Genomic DNA, 15735 nt, shown 5'->3' on the forward strand with positions numbered 1-15735 from the left:
GCTCAAAAGTTACATCCCAGGCCAGCTCTTCACTTTCACATAACTTTTGAGCAGTATTAAACTGTTTTCCTTCATGCCTGCTTTTTAAAAACTCAGCGGAGGTTACTTTCCAAATAGCCTTCTGTAGATTCCTCTGCCCTGTTTAAGAAAGCCTGCAAACTTGCCTGCTTTTCTTCAGGCCCTCCAGAACTATTTTCGACAGCAGAGATAAGACTAGGTGGGCTGTGCACCTTTTGACCCACATCAGGTTTACTTCTCCCCCCCCCCATCTACAAAGCAAATGATTGTCTTCCTGCATATGAAATAATGCATGTTTATTTACAGTCACAACACATAAAATATGTAAAAGGGAAACAAATTTTTTTGAAAGTGTTGTGGGAAGGACTCAGTTTAACTCCAAACTAATTGTGCTCCATGAGTCCAATGAGCAGGACCTTGTGGCTGGTAAGTCCTTGGTCAGTGAAGATGCCCAGTCCCCAAAAGGGTTACTTTGGAGGCAACAGCCTCACGGTGGCAAAAAACTTCAGCTCTGTGCAGCCTCAGTGACTTCAGAGCCTCCATATCTAATCCATGGTTCCCTTCAGTTTTGCAATGTTGCAGTCGATTTCATGTAAGGGAAAGGAAGGAGGAAAACAGGAGCAGTTCAGTCTCTCCACAGCTGCCAGAGCAAGGCAAGGGGAAGTCGCAGCCAACTTCATGTTGCTTCTACTTGTGGGTCAAGCTGCAACCACCTATCAGGCCCACAGCAGCTGCTGCTCTCTCACGCCCGGTGCTTTCAGGTCTGTTGGTAATACTGGTTGTAGTTCCAGGCATTCTGGTACCCATAGTTGCTGTAGTTCTGGAAGCAGACACAGGAGAGGCTGAAAGAGAGCTTTGCTACAGGATGCAGGCTATCCCACAGCATCTCCCACTGAGCCCACCAAGTAGCTTTCCTGTAATAAATATTTTGTTGGCTTCCTTCAACAATCATTTCAGCAATGATCAAAACAAACTATTACACTGAGCCAGACTGCTGGCTAACCTTCATCCGTACTGTTCAAGCAGCAAGCACCTCCCTCAGGTGCCCCTATCAGCTGTTACCCAGTCCTTTCAGTGAGGATTCAGCCTGGGCCCTCCTGAATGCAAAACACGTGCCCTAGGGCCAGCTGGGACTTCAAACATCACCACCAGCTTTTGGTGATCTTCCACTGCAGGTTGAATCTATTCCAAGCCAAGCAGTTCAAATACTGAAATTGCCAAATTGTGTTGTCACATGACTGTAAAAGCTCCCGTTTGTGAAATAAAGGCAGAGGACCTTAACTCAATACACCTTTTCAGGGCAACACTGAAGACAGAAGGCACTTTTAACAAAAGGGAGCTTTTCTGCATGCAGGAAGGTGTACATACACAGCCAGCCACATTCCTGCTGGCACCTGGCATAAGGTGCAGCCACTCATGCAGGTCTGAGAACGTGGCTTGTTGTGGCTGAGCATTATTGCAGCATCCAGTACGGGCAGGCCTACTCAACTGCCACTGGTTGAAGCCTCTTTTCAAAAAGCCAAACCAGTGGCTGCTTCCCGGCAGCCCAGTACAGGAACTGGCTCCTGGAACCCGTCTGGACGCACCTGGTACCACGTGTTGTAGTTGTATGCTCCAGTGGTGCCGCTTCCCACCTCTGCTGCCATTAAGGGTGTGATGCCGGTTGTGGCCATCGCCATGTTGCCGCTGCCAACATCCTCAAGTCTCATTCTTTTCTCTTCTGCATCATCAGAGCTGCTTGGGAGTGTAAAAGATGCAGTGCAAACCCAAAATCATTACAGAGAAAAGCTCAGGGCTGATTGTAAAGACACCTCCGCATAGAAAATCCTCACCCTGTTTGGTGGGGCCCAAGAGGAAACAATGGTCAACTTGTCCTTCCCTTAGATGTCACAAGCAGCCAAAGGAGTGGAAATTTACAGGTCCAGTCTAGTCTACTCAAAACCGATAACTACTCTTTCTGCTTCGAACATGTTCAAGAGAGAACTAACCAACTGACTTTCAAAGCAGCAAGGAAGGGGTGCAGACCAAGGGTGCAGTCTTAGCTCTAGAAATGTCCTGTGGTGGGCCACAAAATTTGCACGAAAAGAAAACCCAACAGTAATGGGGACTTTTCAAGGAGACAGCCTATGCATTCAATGAAAGATTCAAGAGCTGCATGATGGTGGGATTGCAGACAAACTGGATTTCTGCTTTGTTTGGCAAAGGACAGGAAAAGAGGCAGCTGCTGCCTACTGAGTCAGACTCCGGTCTGTACAGCTCAGCCATGTTGAGCAGTGATGCAGCAGCTCTCCAAAGTTTCAGACAAGGGTCTTTCCCAGTCCTGCCAGGAAGTGCTGTGGGGTACTTTTGCATGCAGAGCAGTGGCTCTAGCACCAAGCAACAGCCACACCTCCAACAAGAGATGGACAGGCCAGATTAGAAAAACACAGAACTTCTGCATGAGGAAAGACCCTGTGTCTGATGCCTGCCAAGTCAAGAAAATTCCAATAGCTAAGATCACACTGAGAGTGCTCAACATGCGCTACTCTGCGAGGGAGACGTGTCATTCCCATATTACAGGCGGGAGGGGCCAAGGCCGAGACAGAAATGCTTTGCCTGTGGAGTTGGGGCACAGGGAGTGCTGAAGCCAGAGGCTCTGCTTCCCAACTCTGCATTTCAGACCCTGCCTCAAAAGTCTCAACAGGTGATGTGCAACCCAACCTCATCCATGTTTATTCAGAAGCACATTCTGATGATTCCAGTGGGATTTAAACAGTTAAATAGGATGAGACATTTAGTGTGCGGGTTGCTTCCTTCTAAGGTTACCACCAAGTTTAAGCAAAGGCTGAGAACAGTCATGACTTCCTCACCCATTTTCCAGCAGTCTCTTTCTCATCACTTGTTGGTTCAGGAGTTTCTGATGCTCGTCGTATGAAGTCAGTAGGCTGGTAACACAGGCATACAAAAGAGACAGTGGTCAGGACAGAAGACACTCTGCCTGAGCCATCACAAACTGGAGAATTGCTTCTGAGTGTCTCCATTCTGCTCTGCTCCCAAGTTTGATGGCCTTTCCCTTACCTGTTTATGCTAGACCCAAAGTCCTCAAGAAACTCCACCCGGCGCTGGGAAAAGATAATTTTCGTTTCTAGTGGGAGGCCGCTAGTCAGAGCTCGGTCAAAGCTGCTCATGGTGCTGCCCTCGTTCTGCCGGACGTCAGCGCTGAATTCCATCTCCAAGAGATTGGCGTAGAGTTTGGCATTGTCCTGCACGTAAGGCAAAATCGGGTGGGGAAAGACACGACCCAGGAGACTTAGGGAAGAACGAGATTGCTCTGGTCTGCCTCTGTCCCCAACACTGCAGAAATTACAGTATTTGTACATGGGACCAGGTCAGGCCGGCCAACAGGTGCTGGGAAACACAACAAGGAACCTTCCAGCACGCTAAAACTCTCATATGTTTACTGTATGTAATAGACTGGAAGTCCCCAACTCATCAGATGCTAGAAAAGTTTACCTCGGGCAAATTTATAGGTATTTGAAATATTGATACCTTTCCCCTCCCCACTGGGAGGTGCCCAAGGCAGCTGACAATGTGACATATTTGAACAAGTCCACTCTCCAAGGGGCTCACAATCTTACACACTGAGAAAATCAGTTGTAAAATAGTAGGAGCAAAAGGCCACGAAGTGAGGATGGCACAGGAGGCCTCTGTAATTTCCATGCTAAGTTCAGCCAATTAAGGTTCAGGGACCGGGCAGGGCACTCTTGTCCATGAATCTGTTAATCATTCAGATTACCCCCACCTCTCACACCCACCACCCACCCTCCCTCCCTTCTGACGAGCAATACTCATTACCGGATCCTTCTCTAATGCCTCCAGGAGAATTTTCCGGGCCTTGATCAAGTTCTTCTGCACTTTCAACACCTGCCGAGCCAACTTGACTGAGTAGAATGAAGACACAGGCATCCCCTCGTTGTCGCGAATTGCCTCCACCAGCAGCGTCTCGGCCATCTCCATGTTCCCCAGCCGACGCTCCAGACTCACCCGCCGCAAGCGCACCATGGCCAGGCCAGGCACAGAGTCCTCAAAGGACTTCAGGATGCGCCGGGCTTCCTCCACCTCTCCTGTGTGAGCAGAGTGACACTGTCAGCAGAGGTGCAAGAAGGGAGGCTCAGGGAGCACTCAGAATTAGTGCAAATCCTCCACTTTAAAATGGTGGCACCCTCCTTACAACTACAGGACAGCCCAGTTAAAGCAACCCCATCTGCCTTTTTGCTCAGTCAAAGTTCAGGGGTGGGACTGCCCTTTCTGGACGACAGCAGTGTTTTCGATATTTCTCCTCCCTGTCACAGTACAAGCTGCACCAGTGAATCACAGAGCATCCCAACTCCCTCCCCAACTACTATACCATTACCCAAAGCTAGAGATGTTTGTTTTTGTTGATAACAAAAAGCACAAAACACCACGTTTTCCAATCTCCTCTATCCATAAGTAATGAGTAAGGAACACTCAAATTGTGAATTCAGTTGTGAAATTGAAACACACCCCACCCCACTGCACTTCAACAAATTTTCAGAAAAATAACACCATCTTCAAACACCTCTACCCACAACCCAAGCAGAGGAACAGACTAACACTTCACGTAGGAGGATGGCTGGATTTTTCACAGTGCCCTGGTGTGCCCCGGCACACACTCTGGATAGCAGTGTAAAATGTCAACTGGAGAACTGCTTCCTTTTTTTGAAATTCAAACCATTTTTAGCCAATGAAGAGTTCTCTGACACTGGAAGGCCTGTGTATTCCCTACAACCCCACTTAAGACAGCCCCCAAACAGTTATTTGACCACTTCTCAGAACGGGAAAGAGGACAGGGAAGCTGGCCCAGCACCCCCTCACCCTGTTTCTCCTCAAACGCTGCCCACAAGAGGTGGATGTTGGGCTTGCGAGGAAGGTGGTAGCAGCAGGCTCGCTGGAAGACGCTCCTAGCACCACTTATGCTGTGGTTCTCAAGGTATCTTGTGTACTAGATGGGGAGAAAGGGCAGCGTGTTAAGAGGTTTTGCTCCATGACATGGCAGAAAAGATTTACCAAAACAATAATAATATTACAGGCATTTATATACCGCCTTTCTTGGTCGTCAGATTTCTCCCCAGACTTTATCAAGGCGGTTTACATGGGCAGGTTGTTCCCGTAGGGATTTTTACACTTGAAAGGTTCTATCTTTCAAGAACCACAACATTTCAGATGGATCTTTCTGATCTGGTATCACATTCTGGCCTCCAGTTTCCTCCCACGCAAGCTGACAAGCAGCTCCATCTCTCACTTTAAGGGCAGCCAAGACGCTTCTTCGCTCACACCAAAGAGCAGATGGAATAACTCGGCTCAGCTTGTCAGCTACTTCAAGGTCTCACCATTCACGGTGCCGGTGGCCTCGAACTGGCGACCTGCGGATGTTATCTTCAGGCAAACGGAGGCTCTGCCCTCTAGACCAGACCTCCTGCTCAAGAAGGAGGCTCTACCCTCTAGACCAGACCTCCTGCTCAACAAGATGACCAAGTGGTGAGTGGGGCCGAGAATACCCTTCCTGGAGAGGAAGGTTGCTCTTGGGCCCAAAGGCCAGGCCTTCTGCCTTTCTCTCTCTCTCTCTCTCTCACTGCCTCAGCACTTGAGCTCTGGCTTCAAATGACACACAACCAAGGCAGGGATACCTGCCTTGAGACTCGGTGGCTCCCAGCATTTCCCAGGGGAAGAGGTGCAGCAAAGCAATAAGCCTTGCGGAGAAGTTGTTTGTCAGGGAAGGGAATGTTAACTGCGAGAGGCCTTTCTTCGCCCTGAACTTGGTGGGATGTCTATGTCAGGTCAAAGAAGGGTACGTACCTTGATCCAGAACTCCTCATAGAGGGCGCAAGCGATGACGCAGCGCTCAAAAAGTACAATGGTGCGCTCATGCGAGCCGCTGGCAATCTCAAAATCCAGGTAGTCCCGCCAGTTCCGCAGCTGCGCTCGCTCCAGAGGCTTTACATGGAAGTAGGGCCTCTTAATCTAAAGCACAAAGGTGGGGCAAGGACACAGGTTGGAGAAACAAAGAGCAAAGGAAGATGTTGTGGCGGCCACTGACGTCCACAGAGGGGTCTGGAGCCGACAGACCCTTGGCAGGCCAGGGACCACCTTCCTCAGAGCAAGCCGGCCTCTCGGACACAGCGAAGGAGTGCCTGTCACACAGACCAGGCACGCCATCCTTTCTCCAATACTGACGCGTGTGGCCCACAAGACTCTTCTAGTCTGCTAAGCCCTATCCTCTCACTGCCACTGCCTCTTTCTCCAGTTGGAAGACCCCTTGGAGGTCATGTACTCCAACCTTCTGCTCAGTACAGGCAACTGTTACAGCATCCCCGGCAGGAGGCAGCTTCTGCCTGAAAACCTCCCATGAGGGACAGCCCACAACTGCTTGAGGCAGAAAGTTCCAGTGCCTGACAGCTCCTTGAATCAGGAAATCCTTCTCACGCCACAAGATAAATGTGCTTCCCTGTCGCAACTCGTGCTTCTGCTCCTCCCCTCGAGCTACAGAGAGCAAGTCCTCGCCTTCTCCTGTGTGAGAGCCCTTCAGACATGCAAGGACAGCTCCCGCATCTCCCCCTAGTCTCCTCTCCTCCAGACTAAACTGGTGCAGCCCTTTTAGCAGCTCCTTCCAGATTTTGGTAACCAGGCGTGTCTTAGTGCTCTGAAGCCACATTTCAGATGTCAAGATGCCGTCCTGCAGCCCCGCTGCAAAACCAGAGAACAGAGCTGCGTGTTTCTATCATGTACCATACAAGCACGACAGAGAGTGGCACAGCTGCCTGGAAGACTTTTCTGCAGGACTCGCCACAAGGGCTTTCCCACACCCCTGAAGGCTCCCAAGACCAGCCCCGAGTCACAGCTACGCCATACGAACCCCCTCCTCGAAATTCCAGCGCTTGCTGACTTCTGCCTCGTTCTGGGTGAAGATCTGCTGGCGCACAGAAATGGAGAGCTCCCGGATCTTGTCCTGGTCCACGTGTCCCTGGATGCCAGCAGAAACACACTCACTGGGGTGGTGCCGACAAACTAAAGCAAACTGCCAAGTGCTCCCAACACAGACAGGCTCTTGGCAGAGCTACGCTATCAGGGCACACTCACAAAACATGAGGTCCGGGGACCTGCATCCAACTCCCCAGTCAGGGTGCATTTTGAGGGATGCTGTTGAGCCCCAGGCGTCAGCACAGGAAGTATCACTGCAGCTTCCGTTGGTGCACAGGAACACCAAAGCCCTCCCCAGGAAAGAAGAAGCGGCAGCACATGGACCTACCAGTACATGACTCCCGTCTCCAGCCTCCATCTTGGCTTCCATCTTCAGAGGCACGTCCTCCCCAGGGGGAGCCTCCTCCACCTCTGTTTCGGTGGTCTTGGCCCCTGTCTCAGAGGTGAGCTTTGACTGCAGCCACAGCAGCTCCTCTGTGGACAAGACGTCCCCGGGAGGGTGGCTGGTCACATGTTCCTTGAACCTGCAAACAAGGGAAAGAATGAAGACTCTGTTCTTTGACAAGATGGAAAAACAGGCTGCCTTCCCCACCACCACCACCTTGACCTGCCTCCTTAGGGCCTCTGGAATGGTGGGTTGTAATAAGTATTTTATATATCACCTGACATATCCATTTTCTGAGAGAACCTGGATAGCTCAAATTTCACAATGACTCCAGAAGGTGGGTCAGCGTCTCAAGGACTGAGGTGGGGCACCAAATTCCACCCCCACTCCTCCCTCTTGCTACCTGGATTCAGAGAGGACACATGGAATGGGGCAGAGAAGGAAGTGTGGAGGAGAGTCCCTGGGTCTGGAAGCAGATGCAATAGGTCAACTGCTAACTTTCTGATGCAACATCTCCACTTGCCTTTGTGCAGCTTTCAGTGCTAAAGCCCGTGCCTATTTCCTTCTCAAAAGCTCTCCCCGTCTCCTGGAACCTGGATACCACAAGGTAATGTTCCTCCCCCCACCTCACAGGCAGCCCCCAAAGGAGATGGAGAAGCCCCCCCCCTTCAGCTTCTCCAAGAACGGACTCTGTGGAGATGCCTGGACCTTACTTCTCCCAGTGGTGGCTGTAGAGCTGTGTGGGCATGGCGAGTACTCGGTCGTAAATGGCTGTGACCGCCTTCAGGTCGCCCTGCTCCTTCTGCCACTCCACGTACAGCTCCCAGAGCTTGTCCGAACGGAAATCCACTCCAGCGGCAGCCACGGCAGACTCAAAGGTGCTGCAAGGAGCAGAGCAAAACAAGGTGAGAATATGAACTTCCTGTGTCATCCTAGGCACGTTTACACAAAGCAAGCCCCACCGTGCCTGATGAGGCTTACTCCCATGTAACCATGTTAGCCTAAGTTAATCTGCAGCGTGGAGACGCTGCTTCAGGCCCCACAGTCTGGTCACAGGACAGCTCCCCAGAGAGCCTCCCTAGTTCCAAGCTGGATGCTGGCTCTGGAGACACTCAAAGAACCCTTCAAGATGGCAAGGACAGGTCTGGCAGCACAAATTCATGTGGACTACGAAGGTCAGCTGAAAGTTTGGGGATCTGTAGCGATGCATTTCCCAAACAGCATTAAAACACATACACCAGAAATTGTGACAAGGGGAATTTAGAATTTGGTGCTCTAAAAATCCTCGCTTTAAAAAGAAAGGCAAATTTCTCTCCCTCGAGGCTGACAAGAAATGCCTGACAAGGTGCAGACCACACTGAATGCAAGTCCTGAAGCCAGTGGGAGGACACACAGGCTTATTCAGGAGCAAGCGCGGGGGAGGAATTCAGGAAACGACATCGCCTGCTCTCCCTCCTCCCTCTTGCTCCTCACCCGCATATCTTCTGCGCCGAATCTGGGTGGTTCATATCCAGGGTGGTCTGCAGAAAGGAAATGTAGTGGATCCACAGGTCCATGCTCAGTGGGATAGACTGCAGCCCTCGCTGGAAAACCTGCACATGGCAGCAGAAGGAGAATCAGGCATGCACACTTGCCTCCATGGGTTCCTCCCCCTTCTTGCACTTAAAATCCTGGCTTCTGCCCTTTCCTCTCAGGCACCTGGAGCTGGCACAAGCAGGTACATCACACTCTCCTTTCAGAGGGGCTTAAGGGACATGGTGTGCTTCTCACTCAATCTGCCACATGAGAAGCCAAAGTGACATTGTCACTTCCCAGCTAAAAGTGGCTCAAGGCTTGGAGACTGCCTGCCTCACCCTCCTGCTTGGCTCTCTCACTTGAGAGGCACTTGCATCTCTGAGCAGCGCATCTGGCTGGAATCAGAAGGTGATGAGAGCAAGCTCATTCTCTCTCTGCATCCCGTTACCTCCTCTGTCTCCTTGATGAAATCAAAGCGCCGCTCCATGTCTGCGTACTTTTTCCAGTACCCGTAGCAGTACGGGTAGCGCATGAAGAAGCTGTCAAAGGCCTTCCGGGCTGCGTAGATGTGATTCTGCGTGATCAGGAAAGAGAACAGCTTTGGAGATTTCCAAAGGCACACAGGGGACAACAGGAAATGCAGCTCGCTCTTGGAAAAACACAAGTGAGGGTGGAAGGAAGGGCTCAGATGCTCAACTATAAGACACGTCAGACAACTTGTGAGAAAAGCTTGGCAACTTCAGCTGGTACCAAATGGGGAGGCCAGGTGGTTTTCTGTAACTGTCTGCAGCCCAGCTGTTAATCTCCCTGCCCATCCCCGGCCAGAAGGACACCCAGGCACAACCAGCTTTAGTGAGGGTCGGCTCCAGGACCTGAGAAGTTGAATTCTACACACTGGCCCCAAAGGAAGTGAGGAGGCGCTCCATCAGCCTACCTCTTGCTCCACATACTGCAGCAGCTCCGTCCACGCAGTGAAATCGAGGGGGTTCTCTTGTGCAGCCCTCCAGTACCGCTCAAAATCCAGCGGGTACGTGATGGAAACCTCCTCCATGGGAGGGTTGAACACCATGTGTCCCACCACCTCAGGAGCCGGGGGCTGAGGGGCTTCCTCCTCGACAGGCTCGGATCTCGGCGGCGGGGCACCGGCCTCCACGCTGACCCCGTTGCACCCTTGCGCCGGCGGCGCCTCCTCTTCGGACTTCAGGGTGCCGTCACTGGCCGGCTCGGGAAGCACATCTTGGTCAGGGCCTGGGGCTTTCAAGGGCAAATCAAGACACGAGAATGCTTTAGGGTTCCCTCCAAATGGAAGCAAACAGCCTCTCCCGCAGCCGGGCTTCAGGGGCAAACAGCCAGCACCACCAGCAGCCACCGCCAGCCTCCAGGAATTGGCCTGCTCCCCTTCGAAAGACTCTCAAGCCGCAGCCCTCCACGCAAGTTCCTTCTTCAGGCACAGCCACCAGAAATGGGCAGTCGCTCTAGACGCAGCCGCACCACGGGGCACCCAGCAGCTGTGCAAAGCACCAGGGCGCGCGGTGTCCCGCAGCGATCCCCACGGCAGCCCTGAACACGACTCCCCGTGCTGCAGAACGAAGGGCTGGAGCAGCAGCCTCCCTGCCTGAGGCCGCCTGGCAGAGGGGAAATCCTGCTTCCCCTCCAGGGACCCTGCTGGCCACCCTCCTGGTGCTTCTGAGGCGGGTGCCGCGACCCAGGAGTCAGCAGCCGGCGCGGACACGATCCGGGAGCCTCAAAATAGCCCAGCCCAGCCCTGCCCTGCTGCTCCCCAGCGGCCCCCAGGCGAGAGCCCTGCGCTGCGCCTCCGAAACAGGCTCCCCGGAGCCAGAGCCGCTGCCAGGCGCCCAGCACTGCCGCCCGGGGATGCTCCGCAGCTGCCACCCGCGCCCCGCGGCAGGGAGTTCCGCAGAGCACCTGCCGGCGGGGCGGGGCTGGCGGGCGAGCGGCCCCTCCCCTCGGAGCCACGCACGCTCCGCGACACTCCCCCCCGAACGGCTCCCAGGGGAGGGGCCGCTCGCCCGCCAGCCACGCCGCTGCCGCAAGCACGCCCGTCGGGGCCCGTCAGCCGTGGGGCTCCCACCGCGCCCCCGCCCCGCGGCCCTCACCGGCGTCCTCGGCCGCGCCGCCGCCCTCCGCCGCGCCGCGCCCGGGACTGGCCGGCACCTCGCAGCCCTCCGCCGCCATCTTCGCGCGCCCGGCACACTGCGCCTGCGCGGCCCTGGCCGCCGGAAGTCGGAAGCGCGGGCCGGAGGCGGGGCTTCCAGGGAGCCACCATAGAGACGCGGGCGGGCAGAGCGAGCGCGACGATAGAGAGGGAGGGGCAGAGGCGCCCCCAGTGGCCTGGCATTCAGGCGCTGGGTCGGGCCCACCGGGCCTGGGAAGCCCTGCAGGGCCTGCTGTGAGGCCTGGCGCTGGTCGGCGCAGGCCCCAGTGCAGGGAGGCCCCAACTCCAAGGCTCCCAGGCCTGGCGCTGCCCCGTCCTGTGGCAGGGAGTTCCACCGGCCCAGCAGGGCTCAGCCCGTGACGGAGCCTCCTGAGAGCCAGAGCGGAGCAGAGCAGCCCCTCGGCAGTAGTCTGGGGGTCCAGCCCAGCCACCCCTCAGGCCAGAGGGCTGGGCGAAGCGGAGCCCTGAGTGAGGTGCAGGTCCCGGGAGGCCAGCTGAGCATTGGCACCACCCCCAAGATGGCCCCGGCAGCCCCCAGACGCAGGCAGCAGAAGCAGGAGGCCGAAGGAGGGTCGGCCCAGACACACCTCCTGTCACGAGGGAGGAGTCCCGGCCAGGCGCTGTCCGCTCGCTGCAGAGAGCCCCAGGAGCGGACTGGCCGTGGGCCCCCAGTGACCGCCAGGGAGAAGCAGCAGCTGGTGGCACAACAAGGCCTCGGTGCCAGCACGTTCGGGGGCGGAGCAGGGAGAAGCACACTTTGTGCCGCTGTGGAACGTGTGGCTCGTCAGCACGTGTGTTGAGCAAGGACTCGGCCTTGTTGACCAGCCAGGGAGGGAGCCAAGTGCGCTTCGCGGGTCCAGACGGGACTCTGGAGAGCCGAGGCTCCAATCGGAGCTGAAACGAAAGCCCTGCAGGAGCCAGGGCCGATCCCTCCATGAGGCCAGCTGAAGTAGTCGCCTCAGCAGCAGTTTGGCCGGGGGGGCACTCATCCCTGTCTGCCCACCCACTTCCTCCCAGAGTTGGCGGAGCCAGATCCAGAGGCTTTACCCAAGGCCTTTGCCTGAAGACGTGGGGCACGAAGACGAGGAACGTCGGCATGCAGAACTTGTGCCGTCCACGGAGTGATTGGTCTCCTCTGTGTCTTCAGAAGACAGAGCCGCGTGTAACCAGCTGTGGGAAACAGCACAGCCACCAGCACCCCTCCAGGCGCAATCCCAGTTGCCAGTTCTGGCTGCAGGAGGCACCAGCAAAAGAAAATATTTCTTTATCCGGAGCATAATTATTTTGTGGAAGTCCTTGCTGCAGGATGTGGTGCTGGTGTCTGGCCCGGATGTCTTAAAAGGGGATCGGGCAGATTTATGGATGAAAGGTCCATCACAGGTTACAAGCCATGAGAAGCAGGCTGTCAGGTGCAGGGGGCAAGGGAATATAGGAACAGCAGTCAGTCTTAGCCGACTTCTTACAGTTTATAATCTATGACGGGCTCTTTCATCCATCTGTTCAGTTCCCCTTTAAAGACATCTAAGCCAGACAGTATCACCACATCCTGTGGCAAGGAGCTCCATAGATTAATTCCATGATTTTTAAAGATTCTGCCCTTGGCAGTGTCTGCAGCCTTCTTTGCCTAAAACCTTGGACAATTTTGGGCCAGGTTTGTAGAAGGTTACTGTCTTTGCACCCAGTTTGTCATTCTGCTAGAGATGCACCCCTCCCCACACCAGAAATGCCACACACATGAAAACACTCCTTGTTAGAACACATTTTAAATGCTCCCAATAGGTCATAGTTTCTTAAAGGTAAGGAAAATCTTTTTATTGACAAACATTGAACATGCACTGAAAACTGAGAAGGAGAAACATTTCAACACTTCCTCATCCTCAGCAATTCTACTTGTTGTTTTTTAAAAAATATTTATTTATTTATTACAGATACAGGAGAGGGAAATGGGATAGACTTAGGGATTACACAGGTTACACATCAGGATAATGGCTTTTGGTTACAACATGCATTCTTTAAAAAAAATTTTTCTAAGCAACAACTAGAAAAAAAAGAAATTATCTATGCAAATATTACCTCATTTGTCATTATAATATTTACTAATTAATCTAAACAATCAATATTATTCATTTAAAATTGTCTATCCAGGCATAAAAAGGCTTCCAATATCTTCTTATTCTACCTCGATCTCTCATTCTTCTGTTAAGACATCCATTTCTACTATTTCATAAAACTTATCTATTTTTCTCTATTTGGAATGTCTATAGATTTCCTCATTTGCGCAAACAGTATTCCTGCTGCTGTACTAATATGTACAATAAGGTGTTTCTTGTGTTGGTCTTTAATTTCTGATGTCACGTTTAGGAGGAACATTTCCGGTTTGGATGATATTACACAATTCAATATCTCTTCTAACATTTTATGTATCATTTTCCAATATTTCTTTGCTTTTTCGCATGTCCACCACATATGGTCAAAAATCCCCTCAATCTCTTTACATTTCATCACTTGTTTGATGAACCTGAATACATTTTTGCTATTTTCTCTGGAGTCAAATGCCATCTATAAAACAGTTTATATAAATTCTTTAAAGATGTTGCTTTCATTATTTTAATATTTATATTCCAAATTTGTTTCCAATCAGTTGTTGTTGGCAACCTTCAGTCTCGAAAGACTATGGTATTGCACTCTGATGCTTCTGGCACAGCGTCTAGTGTGGCTGAAAAGGCCAATTTGGGAGTGACAATCCCTTCCACACTGGGAGCAAGTATAGTGTGTCCCTGGTCTGTCTCCCTGGCTATGGGCCTTCCTTCTTTGGCTCTTTGCCTCAGTCTGTTGGCAAAGTGTCTCTTCAAACTGGGGAAGGCCATGCTGCACAGCCTGCCTCCAAGCAGAATGCTCAGAGGCCAGGGTTTCCCATCTGTTGAGGTTCATTCCTAAGGCTTTCAGATCCCTCTTGCAGATATCCTTGTAGCACAGCTGTGGTCTACCTGTAGGCGCTTTTCCTGCACAAGTTCTCCATAGAGGAGATCCTTTGGGATCCGACCATTGCCCAATCTCACGACATGACCAAACCAACGCATGACCAAACCAATGCTGTTTCAGCAGTGTATACATGCTGGGGATTCCAGCTCGTTCCAGGACTGTATTGTTTGGAACTTTGTAATGCCAGGTGATACCGAGGATGTGTTGGAGGCAGGGCATGTGGAAAGTGTTCAGCTTCTCCTGCTGTGAGCAAAGAGTCCATGACTCGCTGCAGTACAAAAGTGTACTCAGCAGGACAGTGAAGAAAATCCCAAACAAGGTTGGCGCGAGAACACAGCCCTGCTTCACTCCGCTTCGGATGTCAGAGGGGTCTGATGTGGAGCCATCAAAGACTACAGTGCCCTTCATGTTCTTGTGAAAAGACCTGATGATGCTGGGGAGCCTGGGTGGACATCCGATCTTGGGGAGAATCTTGAAGAGGCCGTCCCTGCTGACCAGGTCGAAAGCCTTCTTGAGATCTATGAAGGCTATAAAGAGTTGCTGTCGTTGTTCTCTGTATTTTTCCTGCAGCTGTCTAAGGGAGAATACCAATCAGTGGTGGACCTGTTGGCTCGGTGACCTCATCTACCTGGTTTCCAATCATCAATTGGTATATTATATCCAAAATTTTTGCCCAGAGCACCATTGAGTCTTTTGCTATCTCATTCTCCATTCTCATCTCAAGGAGAAAGTTGTACATTTTTAAAATGTATTTTCCATCTTCAATCAAAAATACTTTATTGAAACTTATATCTTCTTCATAGAGACCTATTTTATGGTTTTCTTGTATTCTTGATCTTAGTTGGCAACCTTCAGTCTCGAAAGACTATGGTATCGCGCTCTGAATGATTTGCAATTCATTCCACTAGTCCAGATTTATTCCTTTCTCTTCCAACTCATTTTTACTTAATAGCTCTCCTTTAGTATTTAGCAACTCGCTGTATGATTTATTTTGATCTTTTTTTTTTTTATCCAGTTAGGATTGGTTGCAATTTTGAGTGGTTTTATCCGTCTGGGTCTGCTTGTTTGTTTTGAATGTGCTATCCTCTGTTTGGCCACAGAGAGGCATGCATGTTCCTTTCCCTGAAAGGCTCACAGTCAACACTGGATGGGATGAACAGAACCAGTGAGCTGAGACTAACTGGTGTCGACTGTACTGGTTCCACAAGAGAAGGGGCCTCTGACCTAGAGAGGTTGCGAATGTTTGATCGGGATGCTCCAGAAAGCAAACCCCCCCCCCCTTTGGAGTGCTCAGGAGTAGAATCGAGACCCAGTTCAGGCCTGGTTGCAAAGGTGCTTGCTTGAATGTAAGACGTTCACTCCCCGAGGCAGTGCAGTCTCCCCAGCCCCGTTTGTCCCAAGTAAAGTGCTTCCATTTGGAAATGTTGAAAGTAGCAGGTAATGTTATGGGTGCAGAGCCAGCCCGTCCATGAGGCCAACCAAAGCAGTCCCCGCAGGGGGCAGATTGACCAGAGGGACCCTTCTCAACCACCCACTGCTCTTCCTTCTTCTACTCCCACTCCCTGGACTGGAAAACGGAACAGGAGACACAGAGTAGGAGAGGAAGTGTGGAGGAGAGGCTTGTGCATCACCAGGTAAGAGGTGGGCCCTCCACTGGGCATATTTTCCCAGTGGGGACAGA

At 52.1% G+C, this 15735-nt stretch overlaps 1 protein-coding gene across 2 annotated transcripts; it reads right to left on the reverse strand.

Moving 5' to 3' along the window:
* Positions 1 to 299: 299 nt before the first annotated feature.
* On the reverse strand, positions 300 to 11093 carry LOC136635098 (pre-mRNA-processing factor 39-like). 2 transcript variants are annotated; one of them, XM_066610205.1, is made up of 14 exons: positions 11014 to 11093; positions 9831 to 10150; positions 9345 to 9470; positions 8855 to 8973; positions 8095 to 8262; positions 7325 to 7520; positions 6932 to 7039; positions 5875 to 6039; positions 4894 to 5020; positions 3853 to 4121; positions 3076 to 3260; positions 2868 to 2942; positions 1605 to 1752; positions 300 to 838 (listed from the first exon to the last, which is right to left on the reverse strand). In XM_066610205.1, the coding sequence occupies exons 1-14, from the start codon at positions 11090 to 11092 to the stop codon at positions 776 to 778; spliced, it is 2148 nt and encodes a 715-aa protein (XP_066466302.1). In that variant the 5' UTR covers position 11093; the 3' UTR covers positions 300 to 775. The 2 variants fall into 2 exon arrangements, with proteins under 2 accessions (XP_066466302.1, XP_066466301.1); XM_066610204.1 differs by having other exon boundaries at positions 1605 to 1755.
* Between the last annotated feature and the right edge of the window lie 4642 nt (positions 11094 to 15735).

The sequence above is a fragment of the Tiliqua scincoides genome, chromosome 15 (assembly GCF_035046505.1).
Source record: "Tiliqua scincoides isolate rTilSci1 chromosome 15, rTilSci1.hap2, whole genome shotgun sequence".
Classification (NCBI taxonomy): domain Eukaryota; kingdom Metazoa; phylum Chordata; class Lepidosauria; order Squamata; family Scincidae; genus Tiliqua; species Tiliqua scincoides.

Coding starts and splice junctions, on each gene's coding strand:
- LOC136635098 (XM_066610204.1), bottom strand. CDS start 11,092: ATGGCGGCGGAGGGCTGCGAGGTGCCGGCCAGTCCCGGGCGCGGCGCG. Junction 8,974..9,344: donor TCATCAAGGAGACAGAGGAG/GTAACGGGATGC, acceptor TGCCATGTGCAG/GTTTTCCAGCGAGGGCTGCA. Junction 7,040..7,324: donor GAGACGGGAGTCATGTACTG/GTAGGTCCATGT, acceptor GCTGGCATCCAG/GGACACGTGGACCAGGACAA.